Consider the following 15,332-nt stretch of genomic DNA (forward strand, 5'->3'; position numbering starts at 1 on the left):
TTGGACTATTTGATCAAACTTTTAATTTTTCTCTATTTAAATCACACATTTCTCTCACTTGCTCTTTTCTAAATGAAGCTTCTATTTTATGTTTTTATTAATCAAAACTGACATTTTAGCATCAAGTTTATTCAAAATAGACTCATTAAATCCAAAGTTTTCTGACTTCTCATTTAATTCAGACTTTTAAAGTCCACAACCAGACAGTCGCTTGTTTATACATTAAGAACATTTTTTACTTGCATTTGTTCATTTAATTGAATATAAAATAAAAAAAGAGACATATTATAAATTGGCTTTAATTGCACATTGATACTAAGGTTTCATTCAAACACAGACTGAGAGCCTCAGAAGCTTATCTGAGCCAAACAAAACAAACTTAATGTCTTTAATAGTAGATAATTGGCACATAATGAGTAAACACTTTAGAAAATGCTGAGAAAACATGTAAGTTTGGTTGCATATAACAACTAATAACTATATAACTACAGGCAGGGTGATGCAAAGGTTAATACAGGAATGAATAATGAACACTATAATCCTCAGGCTTTTAACTAAATCAGACATATTTGTAGATATTTAGTGAGAAAATAAGATTCGTTTGGCTTCCAACCCGGTAAATTCAGTGGTTTTATTTACAGAGTCATTACAGTTTTCCCAACTAAGCTTGTTTGGTTGGTTTTCCGTTGTAAACAAGCAGCTTAACTCGCCACACGTTCACCGCAGAGACATAAAAGTCTAAATCAGACTCAAACTTAATGATTAAACATACAAAAGGTGTCTGTGCGATTGGCCTGAGTGAGTCATGTTTCCTGAGGTTCCTGAAGGTGTCGCAGCTGCTTTTCTCACCGCGTTTTGGAGACCTTAAAACCACCAGCGTAGCTTGGGCGGAGGATCGGTGCTGGGCGGCGCCACGTCGAACACGGAGCCCGGCCCGACCTCCGAGCAGACGAAGTAGATGTTGGCGCCCAGCATCACCAGGACGGGCAGGAAGGAGAAGCCGAAGCCGAAAGCCCTGATGGTGCTGCCCAGAGCGAGGCAGACCCAGTAGATCAGCCTGCAGAGAGACGAGGATCCATCAGAACCACTTACAGCAACAACAGGAGAAATATCACAATAGAACCTCTAGAGAAACCTGACAACTGAGTTCAGGCTGAAAAATGTCTCCTGGCATTTCTTCAAATTATAGAGTGGATGAATAAATGGATAGTTAGTTAGTTAGTTAGTTAGTTAGTTAGTTAGTTAGTTAGTTAGTTAGTTAGTTAGTTTGCGAGGGAGCAAGTGGACGGATAGACGGAGGACTGGATGGATGGATGGATGGATGGATGGATGTTGGTTAAACGGTTGGTTGGATGAACAGATTCCCTGACTGAATTGTTGATTTCTCTGATTTGATCATTAACCAACTTTACAAGTAAAAGAAAAACATCACATTGTCTTTTCTGATTGTCAGATGTGTTTTTAAACTAAATTACCTCCAAAATGAACTAAGACGTAGCAGAAACTGAACATAAATCACTCCAGCAACTTCCAACCAAGTTGAGCAACAGATCAAACATCTCTGATTCAGATAGTAAAGCTGCAAGTAGGAACTTGTGTTTCCTGCTGAGTCACTGCTGGTTTCATAAACCAGGTTAGGGTTAGTACATTTCCACCTGTGTTTATGAAGAAAAAAAAACACATTGTTGAGCATTACTGGCGGTTGAACTTACAGGAAGTTTAATCCAGTGTGTTGCTGGAAAGTGTTTAGATATTGATCCATCGATCGGTTGAAGGCAGACAAACGAAACATGAACACTTTGCCAAGACTAAGATATGGAGCCGCTTTTCTAAGACAGAGTGAGAAATCTAAGCATCTGGATGATCCAAAGGACAGCTAATATTGTTTTAAAGGTGACTATTATACTTCCTTGAATAGGTTGGGATAGGTCTGTGGGTGAGGTAAAACATGTTTATTACATTTCTTACAAAAAAATTATTCTTAGATAATGAGATTTTAGTCTGCTCAGTTCTTTCTGAATGATCTACTTTAGAGCCTCTTGTCACTTTAAATCCAAATAATCTGCTGCTGGCAACGCCTCCCAATTAAACTTCTACCACGTGAAAATGGCTGCAAGCAGATGTGCAATTATATGACTGTACAACTTTGAAAAGCAGAAGTAGAGCCTCCTGCACAACCAACAAGAACAAGCAAGTGGTTTATAAACACTTGCTGCAACAAAAAAAAACATTTGTCTTTTCCAGAAGTCAATGTAGAGCGCATACAGAAGTAAAACCAGCTGACCAAACGTGCTGGAGCTTTACTCAGGTTGCTAGGTAACGGGTGGAACTCTGCTGGGGTTGCTAGGTGATGGGTGGAACTCTGCTGGGGCTGCTAGGTGATGGGTGGAACTCTGCTGGGGTTGCTAGGTGACAGGTAGTGCCTGCTGATTTGTGACATTACATTCAGGAGGTTTTTGAAACGGCTCTTTTTGCTGGACACCAAAAAATTTGGATGTATTGTTGTTTTTTTTAAACATTTGGGCTGGAAGTACAAAAATATAAAAAATATGAGTTTTGCGTAACAGGCTCCCTTTAAATACAATAATCAGCACAACAATAAAATCCCTTTTTATCCATTTTGCGTAAACACCTACCTGCCAAAAACAAATATTATGGTGAGCAGTGGCACCAGCTTAAGAAGGTCCTGGCTGATGTATGTTGTCATGATGGCAAGCTGCAGGAAGTAGAAGAGGAAGAGATGCAGCGATTCGTTGACGTAGTGCCAGTGAACCATCACTTCCTTGTCCACCAGATCGCCCTGATAGAGCGGCTTCACGGCGCTGAAACGCAGCCGGGCGATTCCCTGGACCAACACACCTGAGCGCACGCACACACACACACACACACACACACACACACACACACACACACACACACACACACACGTTACTGGAAATCAGAGCAAAAATCACACAACATATGGGAACTGTGAAGTCTTGCTAGCGCTAAAATGATTAATTAATTATTAACTATACAGACTCCAACAACACAGAGCAGAAATGAATTCAAAAATGTACAAAAAACATTTAAAAAATTGCATTTAAGATGAAAAACATAAAAATGTTCTACCTAGAAGTCATCAAGTCAGTTTTAGCTTCACCTGGTTCAAATTTTGCAAATAAATCTCCTGTTAACCACCTTTTACTATCCAAATATTAATGAGTTTATCCTAAAAATAACCAACAAATAAGTCTTAAACTTCATTAGAAAGCAGAAAGGTTGAGCTTTTCACATGTTAGCTGTAGATGCATCATTTACTACAAATAATCAAGCAAACACTAAAAACATGCTGTTATTATCATGTCTCTGTTCAAACAATCACTTATAATACAAACTTTTTCCATAAAGACAAATGTTAAGAATTAGAAAACAAGGACCGCCATCATTGGAAAAATTTACTCATTGAACACATTTCAGTAGATTCTCACTTGCATTATAAAAAACATAATTATCTTGTGATTATCATTTTTGTTTCTTGCTTTCTTCGCTCTTTTTTTGTCTTTTTTCTGTATTATTCTTCCTTTACATCCCAGATAATTCCTTTATATAATGCAACAAACTTCACTTGGTAACTTTTTAACTCTATTAATTTATCCATTGCATGCTTATATTTAAATGCCTCTTAAAGAAAATGTATTGATTTATTAGTATTGTCACTATTATTACTTGATTGTTGTTTTAATTTCTTTACATGCTGATAATGTCAGTGTTAATTAATTTAGTTCAGCATCACTGCTCACACACTCATTAATATTCATTCATTTTCTCAAAGTACTTTTTGTTTTTTCCTTTTTTATACCGCTGCAACATACAATAAATAACTAGAGAAAATCAAGACACGCCTTTTATGCAAGAAAATGTCTTCTTATTTAATTTATTTGTTTATCTGCATTGACGTATTTCTAATATCATATTAAAAAAGGCCTAAAAATTTGCAGAATCAATATTTGTATTCAATTAATCAAACGATTAACTGTTTACCAAAATAATTGCTAGTTCCCGCCGTAGGTCTTACCCAGGATGATGGGGATGATGGCAAAAAATGAGCAGCGTAGTGTGTAGAGCACTCTGTAGGGGGCGCTGTCGAGCTTGGGTGGGTCAAAGGGCAGCAGCGCGTATCCACCCCACACCAGCAGGGGGAAGCAGAACCCTGCGGCCAGCGTGGCTAGCGCCAGCTGCAGCTTCTCGCTGCACACATCTGAGGATGAGACGCAGTCAGCGGTTATCAGAGAGGAGAAATAAAACATAATAAAAGAAAAACAACTGAAGCTAACAGTTCACAATATTGGTTTAACTATTAAGACATTTATTTTCTGATCAGAAAAGAACAAGCAAACGCCATGGAGAAAGACGTAGAGAGCATGTGGTCCATGTTCTCCCTGGGTTTCCACCCACAGTCACTTCTCTACTTAAAACCCAAATATAAATGTAATTAATTTCCATAATAATGTTTTATTACCTCATGGTGAAGTGAAATCTTTTAAACAACCCAAATAAACTTTTCACTTATCAGACTGATATATTTTAACTCGGGCCACGACTTTAATGCTTTAATTTCGATTACATAGATTTTAACAAGTTAAACATTTTAACACAATTAATTGCTCTTTATTTTTCCTTGAACTTCTGGGGGTTAATTTTTGCTTTAAAAAAAACAATTTATTTCTGATGGAAAGCTGTAAAAGAATATTGTTGTGTGCAACAATATTCTCACAATATTTTCACTCACAGTACTTGTCCTCCTGATCTTCCCACTCGTGGTAAAACTGTGCATCGGGGTTGTGCTCCATGTTCAGCTCCCGCTTCTCCTCCTCCTCCACCTTCTCTTCCTCCCTGTAGTACCGCTCTTCCTCAGGAAGCTCCTTGGTGGTGGGACACACGATCCTGACATGCGGAGTGAAACCCATAGACGGTTTCTCGGACATCCACCCATCGTCCCCCTCGTCTTCATCATCGGCCAGTGAGCCGTCTCCTTTGTTGCTCCTCTGCAGCGCGATCTCGTCGTCCCTCCACCTCTCACCCTCTGGCATGCTCTCCCTCCACTTCGCTTTGCTCCTCACATCTCCGTCCGCTTGGCTTCGCTCCTCTGACAGGTCCTGACTCAACCCAGAGTCCTTCTCCTCGGGCCCTAGCACGTCATCGTCCTGCTCCAGCAGCAGCCTCCTGTGTTTGTCTCCAGACCAGGGTAAAGTGGACGGCTCAAAATGAGCAGATTTGACCATTTCTTCTTCCTCCTCCTCCTCCTCCTCATCTGTGCTCTCCTTCAGCTCCTCTGCGCTGGTGTCACTGTCTTCTTGTTTTTCACCTTCTGCTATTTTAGGTTTTGCATTTGAACCATCAGATAGAAAAACCACCACATCATTCAAATCCACGACTAACCCATCCTGACCAGCCATTCTGAAACTGTCTATTTTGATTTGTTTATTGATTTCTAGCCAATATCCAGTTGAACTGTAAAGATCCTCAGTGTTTGCAGCTACTCCTTTTGCTCAAGGAAGCCATTTTCAGACACAGCAATCCTGGAAATTTCCCTGTGAAGACAACAACAATACACCGTTTTATCCTAACAACCAAAGTTCAATGTTTATCTAGGGTGTGTTGCTCTACATGGCTGATCCTGTCCCCACACAGGACAATCCAGTTTACATAGACGGTTTCTGTTTGTGCAGCTTTGATTCCCCAGGCAGTCAAAGGATATTTCTACTAAATGTCGCTGGATTTGTGCAGAATTATAAAGAAATTAAGGGAGAAAAAACAGATTTATTATCCATCATTCAATAATAATATACTAAATTCAACACAGTGAATTTTGGCTGAATGTATGTTAACTTTAATTAGGTATGGATCATTTGGAGTCAAAATAATCATCGTAGCGACACTCACAGGCATCGTGTTATTTTAAATTAACTGGTTTGTACATAACAATAACACTAATAATAATAAAAATAAACATACAGTTTACTCCGGTTTCTTCCCACAGTTCAAAAACATGACTGTCAGGTTAACTGGCCTCTCCAAATTGCCCCTAGGTGTGAATGTGTGTGTGTGTGTGTGGTTGTGTGTCCTGTGTGTCTCTGTGTTGCCCTGCGACAGACTGGTGACCTGTCCAGGGTGACCCCTCCTCTCGCCCGGAACGTTAGCTGGAGATGGGCACCRGCAACCCTCCTGACCCCACTGAGGGACAAGGGTGTAAGAAAATGGATGGATGGATGGATGGATGGATGGATGGATGGATGGATGGATGGATGGATGGATGGATGGATGGAACATACAGTTTCGTACAGGCAATAAATCGTCACCTATCTTTTATTTCTATTACTATTTAACTCCTTCAGCCTTAACCATTCAACGTAAAACTGTTGGTTTTCGTTTAAAACAGATTAAAAAGATATTATACTTTAAGCTAAAACAACTTATAGCAGTAATACATGTTACACCTTGTATGTGATCTCTAATGTAGCTAGCGCTGTTTAGCTATGCAGGAATGTAGTTTAGCTGAACCTGTTTAGTTGAGCTACATTTGTTTGTTTTACGTAACGACTTTAAACGACATAAAAATATCAAACCTGAATGTTTCCACCAGCCCGGTTTTAGTCGATCCACATCGCCAGAACTTCATCAACCTTGTGATTTTGTTGAAAGTTCCGTCGTTTTGAAATCCAACGTTTATGCCAGAAGTTAACTGGCAGGTGGAAGAAAGTTGTTTTGTCTCAAAGATTGTTCATTGTAGGGAGAGGAATCACTCCGCCGGAGATCCCGATTCCCAAACACGTCCAACGTAACGGTCGATTTTACCTGACGTTTTCGCATTTATCCCGCAGTGTTCGATAAATAAATAAATAATACATTCCTAAACAAATTAATTTTCAAAGAAAGAAAAATAATTTTAATCCGTTTGTATATTATACTATTTTATTTATTTATTTTCTTGTACTTCTGTTTAGTTTCATCCCAAACTTGCAAATAAATATCATTCACATTCCAAATTACGTTCAGCAATCATAATGACAGTAGAGAGAAAAAATATATTACATGTAAAAAGAAAAAGCTGTTTGGTAATCAGAATGCAGATATAATTGCACTTAAGTTAAACACACATTACAAAGAAGACCAGAAACATAGATGGCATTTATTTTTTAAAGAACATGAAACTTTTAAGTCAAGAAAAAACTCACTCAATGTGAAAATGCATTTTTGTCAAAACATGATTTAATGATTACATTTCTATCAAAATTAAGGTTTGGCATCACATTATAATTTAAAATAAAAATAACCGGAGGATGGTTGTTGATTTGTGGGAGGAGTTTAAGAGTAATCAGAGTATTTTTTGAGAAAAGGTGGAGCTGGTTGAGGACAGACAAGTCTGGGTTAGACTGAACTGAACCGGTCGAGCAGGTCGCATTATGTCAAAAAGAAAATTAAACATCGGAATTGGGTCACTTCAGGCTGCAGTGTGAACGCACCCTAAATGACTCGATTGTATGACTCACGATTCCTTTGCATATCATATCAGTCACATTCCTGGATATTTCACGTTTGACTTTGTTAGAAGCTGAAACATTGAAGTGCTTCTCATTGAACCTGAGTTTGAATTTATTTCCGCATCAGGTATCGAGCAACAGGTATGTGTGGTTTTTTTCCGCCATGTTTCCACCCTGAGGGCTCCGCAGTGTCGACTGAAGACACTGGAAAGATTTCACAACTGGAGTCCGATCAGATAAGATGGAGGAGAAACAACATGAGGAACATCAGGTGATGCTGCCAGTAATCCACTAAATAAAACTTTAGAGTCAATAATGTCGGATTGTCTGTTGAAAAAGAGGCAATGTATCATTTTAAATCAACATCTACTAAATGAGTTGGCATTCTTAAAGAACAACCATTCAATTAACATTTTTGGGTTTGAAAATAAGAAATAACATAAAAGTTTTGCAAAAAAAAAAAGGATGAACTATGTGGGAAAATTACATTAAATGACAAGAAAGACATCTAAGAAGAGGTTGCTGGGTCATTCTGTGCATTTATTTCCTGACGAAAAGTTAAAATCCGGATTTGTTGTTGTATTTAAAATAAAAGCTTGTTCTGCATTAATTTAACCCTTGTGAAAAGGTTGCAGATCTCTGATCTAAAATAAGAAAATGTAAAATTTTAAGGAGTTTTACAAGTCAATAATGGCAACAGACTTAAAACCACCAATCCTTGAATTCTAGTTTTCCATTAATTTCTAAATATATAACTTATAGCGGACATTACACAATAAGCTGGTTTTAGAAACCATCAGGCTGAGGAAGCCCACAGAGAGAAGATCGGGAAAAAAGAAAAGTAAGGAAAGACAAAATGTTGAAATAGTTGACAGGAAAATAACCTGGAAAGATAAAAAAGAAAGGAGGGCCAAGCAAGAAAGAAACGAAGACCGCGGGGGAAAAAAAATCTGAAAGGACATAGAATGAAAAAGACGCCAGAAAATGAGGAAGGGAGCCTGGAAGGACAAAATGGACGCAACATTTAGAAAATCTGACATTGAATAAAATCTGAAAATACAAAAAATATTCTAAAATTTTGTTTTTCCAAACTTTTCCAGACCTGGAAAACATTTCACTATAATAAAACTATAATAGACTTGTAAAAACAACTTAAGTAGGACTTATATATATATATTTGAACGTTTTTCACTGTGTAGTGATACATCTGTTCTAGCTCACAATCTTTATCAGGTTTACTCAGGCGCATAGTTCATTAATGACGTCACAAACAGGACTTGAGGGTGTGGAGCCACTAACGACAGAATTATCCTGAGCTTCCATAAGCCATTATTTACTCAAATGTTTACAAAATTAAAAACAAACAGCAGAAAATAAAATGGCCAGATGAACATTTTATTTAAATTCAAACATTTTCTCACAAATTATTAATCTCAAAAAATCCACCTTGAAGCCTAATTCCCTCTTGGATTTAAAAAGTTGTCAATATCACGTACAACGCACAAGTACCCGAAAACACACACATGAATGTTGGTGAAATCATCAATTGATCCCAAAAAAATGTTAAAAATAAAGAATAATAAAAAATAAAAACAATGAGTGCTACACGCCTAACATTAAAAGACAAAACAAACTGTTAATAGATACAAAGAGGAGGAAATCTTCCAGGGCGCAACAGGAAAGCGAGATGTGTTTTTTGTATTTGACTGCTGGAGGAATGCAATTAACAGAGTCAGTAAAATAAAGTACATTCAAAGCTTTGGCACTGAGGCAACAACAGAACATGGAGTCATAGACAACGTCAGCACAAGAAACAACTGAAATGCTTAAAACCAAAGAACTTCATCCCAAAATGAACGTTAAATTATTAGAAACAAAATACCACAAATTGACACTTTCTTTTTTGTTCAATACTTTGTTTTTAAAAACTGTTTTCCACCGTGGGTTTAAGAAATGAAAAGCACATTTTGGCCGATTTACAAGGCAGAAAAACAAGATTCTGAATGGAAAAAAACTAGACCAGCTTCTAGCGCCACCTTCTGGAGGATGTTGAAGGTCTTGAGTTTCATCTCTTAACTGGCGTGGAGGGTTTGTTAAAAACAAGCCAAGAAAGTGACAAGTCAATATATGCATCATGTGCACAGATAAAACTGCTGGAGATCGGAATCGGCCCGATTTTCCATTAATGAGCTCTGATCAGTCACAAAAAAAAAAAAAAAAGCATCAAAAACAGGAAGTCCCGCCATTTTCAGTCTGTAAAGGCATCAACCATCGACGTATACTTTGACACATTTTGTTTTGAACTGAATACAATTCAGATAAAGGTTAAAGGTCAAATGCTTAAACGGACATAATCTTGTATTTCCTTCATGCGAACGTACAGACATGTTTTTTTTAACAATCCTTAGAGAAAAAAAACAAGACAAATAGTCTGAATCAAACTTCTTCTTTTATAAATATCTCCAATAAAAACAAAACGCTGCAAAAACACAAAATCCTTCCAAGTATTTCTGCTCTAGTTTTCACTACAACCATGTTAACGCTTCGGGGGTCGTCTCCCTCAGCACCGGCTCTGTGTACTGAGTCCACTGATGACCCGACAGGCTCAGAACAAACTGCAACACTGGCGGGTCTCATCAGGGACAACGAACGAGCGAAGCATCAGGTGGTCTGGTGTGATGCAAACCATCTAATCCTGAATGTCAACTAAAGAAATAGTTGTTGATTCAGGAAAAATCGGCCAAGTGACGCACCCTCCTCATCAGCGATGCTGCAGTGGAGCAGGTCAGGAACTTTGACCTGGTCCCTCCAGGCCTCTGGCCCGGTGAAGAGAGCTCAGCAATGTCTGCACTTTTTACGTCGGATGAAATTATAGGCCTGTCGCAATAAACAATAAATCAATTAATCGCATGATAAATGAAACTTATCAACCTCTTTTTATCGGCGTTATCGTTGCTTTTGTGCCTTTTTCTCTTCCTATTGATGACACTGGATGGAAAAGGCTCAACCTGCTGCTCTCCACCGACCCGTCATTTCCTTAGTGTAAGGGAGGAGTGAACTATTGCATCAGGCAGTCAGATATGCCCGTCTTTATCCAACTCTAATGATTATTGAAGGGCAGTATAGTATACTGACTTCATAATCTGAACTCTTTTGGTTGAATGTAGTTTTTATTTCCACTTTGGTTTTATGTTGCGTTTAGCTTTTATTCAACTGCATTTTTTTAACAGAGACCGAGTCCATTTTATTTTTGCTTTTGTTTATCAGTTCCAGTGTTAAATGTTCTTTTGAAAATAAAATTTATTTATTTTTAGAAGGATGTGCTAAAATGACATAATGCATTATCATGTCATTTCCATTGCATCAGTTTAAAATGGTCTTCAAACAATATTATCGTTTATCGCAATAGTTTTTGGGACAATTAATCGCTCAGCAAAATTTGTCATCGTGATGAGAAGAGCAAACCTTCCTGCTCCCATCCTCACCGCTTCCTACAGAGGGGCAATAGAGAGCATACTGACCAGCAGCATCTCTGTCTGACTGGCAGCGTGTGGTGAGGACAGCTGAGTCATCGGGACCGATCGTCCTTCCATCCTTGACGGCGCTCACAGTCACTGCCTGTCCAGAACTCGGTCGATTGTAAGGGACCCTCAGCGTGATTTGCTCTCCCTGCTGCCTGAAAGCTTCAAGTGCAGAACAACCAGATTCCACAACAGCTCCATCCCTCATAAGACTACTAAACTGCCATTAGTTTAACCTTTCATTATATATATTTACATTAAACCTTTTATTATTACTTATTTATTGGAGCCTTGCAACGAATTTCTTTCAATTTGTACATTTTTAAACGTACAATTGAATGACAATAAACTCTACTGTATGTCTAATACACTTGAACTAAGACAAGTCTTAACTTTTTAGCAATTTGTAAGAGCTGGTTTTAAGTAAATAATTTATTAATATTGATTCACTCATAATGAAAAAGAAATGTATTGTTATAAGTCCCAGTGGAAATATTATTTTAATCAATATTAATTAATTATTTACATAAACAATCTCCTATCGTGCTGAAAAGTTACTATTTTTGTCTTGTTTCAAGTCTACTATAGTGTTTGCACTAAAAACTAGACCAGAAATACTTGGTGTGTTTTCGCAGTGAAACGCATCAGATTCTGTCAAAATGTGAATCAGCAGGATCCCAAAAAAAAACCCGAATTTCAGTTTCAGATGACAAAATCCAAATCGGTGCATTTCTATAAGGACAACCTGTCTGTATTGGCTTCCAATTCTCATTCTCTTTAAAAACAACAAGAAAACAATAATAATAGTAAAAACACAATAAAAGAGATGACAATGTTAGAAGTAAAAATGGAGACGCTGCTGAATGCCTAGCCTAGTGAACGGACAGAAGGTTAAAACACATGATCTATGACTCAACGGCAACGACTACAGCGGTCAGACCGGACCGTACATCAAGCCTGCTCGCTGATGTCATAGCTAACGTCCTGAGCCAGGACAGTTTCTCCCGCTTCCTCCCCGCGTATCGACTGCGCCTCTGTCTGCTCCTGTTCGCCTTCGCTAGCTGCCTTGGAGTAGTTGAGCTGCGCGTCTCCTCTGGTGGAGCCTTTCGGGCGGCCCCGCTTCTTCCGGGGGGCGCCGTCGTCTCTGCTCGGGTTAGCCGCTGGGCGGCCTCTTTTCCTCGGCGCTCCGTCGCGCGGGTAGGAAGGAGACGTTAGGCTCTTTCGTAAGTGAGCGCCTTTCTTGGACTTGCGCGGCCGACCGCGGCCTCTACGAGGCGTCGTTGACGCTTCCTCCTCGACTCGGGGGTATTTCCGCGGTCTTCCCAGGGGTTTCCACACTTTGGGCTTCTTCAGCTCCTCAGCAGAAGGCAGAGGATACTTCCGTGGTCTTCCCTGCTTCCTACGCGCTTTAAATGGAGACGGATTATTCTTTGTAGAGCCTTTTGGTCGGCCTCTTCCTCTCTTCACCGGCTGGGGGTCATCTAAGTTCTTCCTCGGTCTTCCTCTTCCTCTGTGAGGTTTCTTTGAGACGGTTTTGGGTACGCCACCGCTGTACTTCACCACGGGCTTCCTGGGCCGACTTGTTGACATATTCAGTGATTTCTCGGCTGTGTGCGCTTCCGCATCCCAGTCACTATGCTCCCGCTCAATCCTCGATTTCTTATTGGGAGAGCCTTTCGGTCGGCCTCTTTTCCGGGGAGCTACGGAGCTGCCTTCGTCTACGTCAGACTTCCGCTTTAAGGGGGCTTTTGGGCGCCCTCGTTTGCGCGGACTTGCACCGCCGTTTACTAAGCCTTCAGCGGCGGGTTTCTTGCCAGACCCCTGTGGTCGTCCTCTTTTCTTTGGAGATTGTTCTGTATTGTTGCTGTTTTTCTGTTTCGTGGACCCTTTCTGTCTCCCTCTGCCCTTGCGTGCTGTAACCGGGTTCTCTGCGTTTTCTTCTCCAGACTCCCGCGGCTCCTTGGGTTGAGGCGTGTTGTTTGAATCACCTGAATCCTGAATCAGGTCTACTGCAAAAAGCGGTTTATTCTTGGAGCTCTTTGGCCTCCCTCTCCCTCTTTTGACCGGAGTTTTATTCACCACGTCGGCCTCCCCTTCACTGCTGGCGGGGTCTTCTTGTTCCGACTTGGCCATTACCACTTCCTCTTCCATTCTGCTTCCTGAAGCTCAGACCTGCTCCGTCAGTCTACTCCTGTAAACCGACAGAAGATACAATCCAAACAATAACTGGTTAATGCTTCTTTCAGCTCCTATTATTTGAGCAGTCGAATACGCTATAAATTACTCTGATGATTAATCAGATAAAAATGACACCCTGCAGATTTTTCATTTAACCAGACAAGTTAGCAATACATTAATATTGCAAACATAGAATTCAATTCCTTTTTTTAAATTAAGAAAATATCTATATTATTGCCTAAAATTACATAAAATTTGTCTGTTTGGGTCACAAATTATGAAAAACCTTTTGGTGAACCAGTGAACCACTGTACTAATAAATGTATAAAAATTTTGCAGACCAATTTTATTTTTTAACTGCTGTTTGTGTCATTAAATTACAAAATATTTTGTCTTTTTTTGTTGCTTCAAAATAATGAATACTGTCAAAAATCTTATATTGCAATAAAAACATTATTTACAAGTAATAAAGAAAATTCAATTGGAAATGATAAATACCCACATCTATTTAAATGTTTTAATACTTTTTTAATTAGAGGAATATATTAGATGACATAATTGTTAAATCTTTTTAAGTTAAAATTAATTATTCTAGTATTTAAGTATTAGCTGTATTAATTAAAATTAATTCAAAATCTATGTGGAATGAAAATAATTCACTTTCACAGAGACTCAACCCAATATTTGCAAAGGTCCAATAAACTCTACTGAAATAAAGATACAAAAAATAAAAAACTTTTGTTTTTAAAGTTTTTTATGAATGAACTTACACTAGTGTCTTTTTCTGAAAATAAAACATTTTATTTGCAACTTTATCAAATATATTAAAATTATACAAAAAAGTTAAATCAGATATTAATATTTATAATACTGAGATATTACATAAATTAAAACTTGAATGGCTTTTGACAAATAATTAAATTTAATTCATATTTTTATAATTACATTAAACACAAGTTCATATTTTAAAAAATATTTACTAATCTAATTTTGGCACCTCTGGTACTCCATATATATCTTATATATAGAATAGTAAATTTATTGCATTGACTTTAATTCAATTTATCAGAACGAGTGAAAGGCGCCCTCTACCGGCAGAACGGCACTTTTAAGGTGGACCTCTAACTAGGAAGCCAAGTTCGGGTTGCTTCTCAAAAGGCTCCGTCTATTTCCTGGATTACAATCTCATAACGGCGGGAAAATGCACAGGCGTCTAAATCAATACAATGCAGTCAACACCACAGAATGAGTGTTGTCTTAATGTTCATTTCCACTATGCACAATAATAAATAAAAAATATGCAACATGCGCTAGAGAGCCCTTAAGACACGGCGCATTTTTAATCAGAGTATTTATTTAAAATTAGAGCCGTAATAAAAGCTTTGACCACAGTCTAGATTATTTCCCAGGTATTAGCCAGCTTCAGAAATCTACCGCTGTAGATAGAGATGTAAAGACGATCAAAGGCTGGAAACACCAGAGTGCATTTCTCATGTTAAACTCCACCCCTGTGAGATTTCAGGTTAATTTTTCGGTAAATATTAATTCAGGAGACATACCGTAAACTGAAAGTGCGTGTTTATTGTTGCTGTGGTGGCTTCTTCTTCTTCTTGAAATTTATTGACGGTTGGCAAAAAACGTTAGGTGAGCATTACCGCCACCAAACGGTAAGGAGTGTGGACCACATGACATAAAATAAAATAAACCAAACAACTATATCCTACTCTAAAACTTACACTGTTTTAAAAAATCAAATATAGCCTGATATTCACAGCTTCCTGCACACATTTGTCAAATTTCATTTTCATACTTCTAAGGTTCCTAATTAACTTGTTTCTCTGAATCCGGTAATTCCTGCAATGCAAAATAACATGTTTTATTGTCTCATCTTCCCCACTGCCACAATTCCCTGTCTGATGTTTTCCTGTCAAAAATGCTCTGATAGCTGTTCCCGGTGGTCCGTCATGTCTGGCGGACTCTGAAAGAAACAAGGGCCACTCATTTTTAGTTCCTAATCGAGTGCTCGAATGTTGTTGCTAACATTAGAATAAGATTCGCACACATTGAATCCTGCTTTATGTAGATAAAATAAAATAGAAACACTATATAG

General features: G+C 38.4%; 2 protein-coding genes across 2 annotated transcripts; both read right to left on the minus strand.

The window, feature by feature from the left end:
* Positions 1-283: 283 nt before the first annotated feature.
* Positions 284-6,789, minus strand: tmem79a (transmembrane protein 79a). Its single transcript, XM_008422195.2, has 5 exons — positions 6,609-6,789; positions 4,772-5,573; positions 4,058-4,240; positions 2,637-2,859; positions 284-1,057 (listed from the first exon to the last, which is right to left on the minus strand). Exons 2-5 carry the CDS (start codon positions 5,436-5,438, stop codon positions 865-867), a joined length of 1,266 nt encoding a protein of 421 aa, XP_008420417.1. The 5' UTR covers positions 5,439-5,573; positions 6,609-6,789; the 3' UTR covers positions 284-864.
* A 4,801-nt stretch (positions 6,790-11,590) lies between these two features.
* On the minus strand, positions 11,591-15,128 carry LOC103472501 (chromosomal protein D1-like). The gene is made up of 2 exons (XM_008422197.2): positions 14,782-15,128; positions 11,591-13,235 (listed from the first exon to the last, which is right to left on the minus strand). The coding sequence occupies exon 2, from the start codon at positions 13,193-13,195 to the stop codon at positions 11,996-11,998; it is 1,200 nt and encodes a 399-aa protein (XP_008420419.1). The 5' UTR covers positions 13,196-13,235; positions 14,782-15,128; the 3' UTR covers positions 11,591-11,995.
* Positions 15,129-15,332: the final 204 nt, after the last annotated feature.

This window comes from Poecilia reticulata, linkage group LG11 (assembly GCF_000633615.1).
Source record: "Poecilia reticulata strain Guanapo linkage group LG11, Guppy_female_1.0+MT, whole genome shotgun sequence".
Taxonomy (NCBI): Eukaryota; Metazoa; Chordata; class Actinopteri; order Cyprinodontiformes; family Poeciliidae; genus Poecilia; species Poecilia reticulata.

What these genes read in the sequence shown, in the direction of transcription:
- LOC103472501 (XM_008422197.2), bottom strand. Translation starts at nt 13,195, where the DNA reads ATGGAAGAGGAAGTGGTAATGGCCAAGTCGGAACAAGAAGACCCCGCC.
- tmem79a (XM_008422195.2), bottom strand. Translation starts at nt 5,438, where the DNA reads ATGGCTGGTCAGGATGGGTTAGTCGTGGATTTGAATGATGTGGTGGTT. An exon ending in CATCATCCCCATCATCCTGG is followed by an intron (nt 2,860 to 4,057) that starts GTAAGACCTACG and finishes GCGTGCGCTCAG; the next exon opens with GTGTGTTGGTCCAGGGAATC. An exon ending in ATAATATTTGTTTTTGGCAG is followed by an intron (nt 1,058 to 2,636) that starts GTAGGTGTTTAC and finishes GTCTCTCTGCAG; the next exon opens with GCTGATCTACTGGGTCTGCC.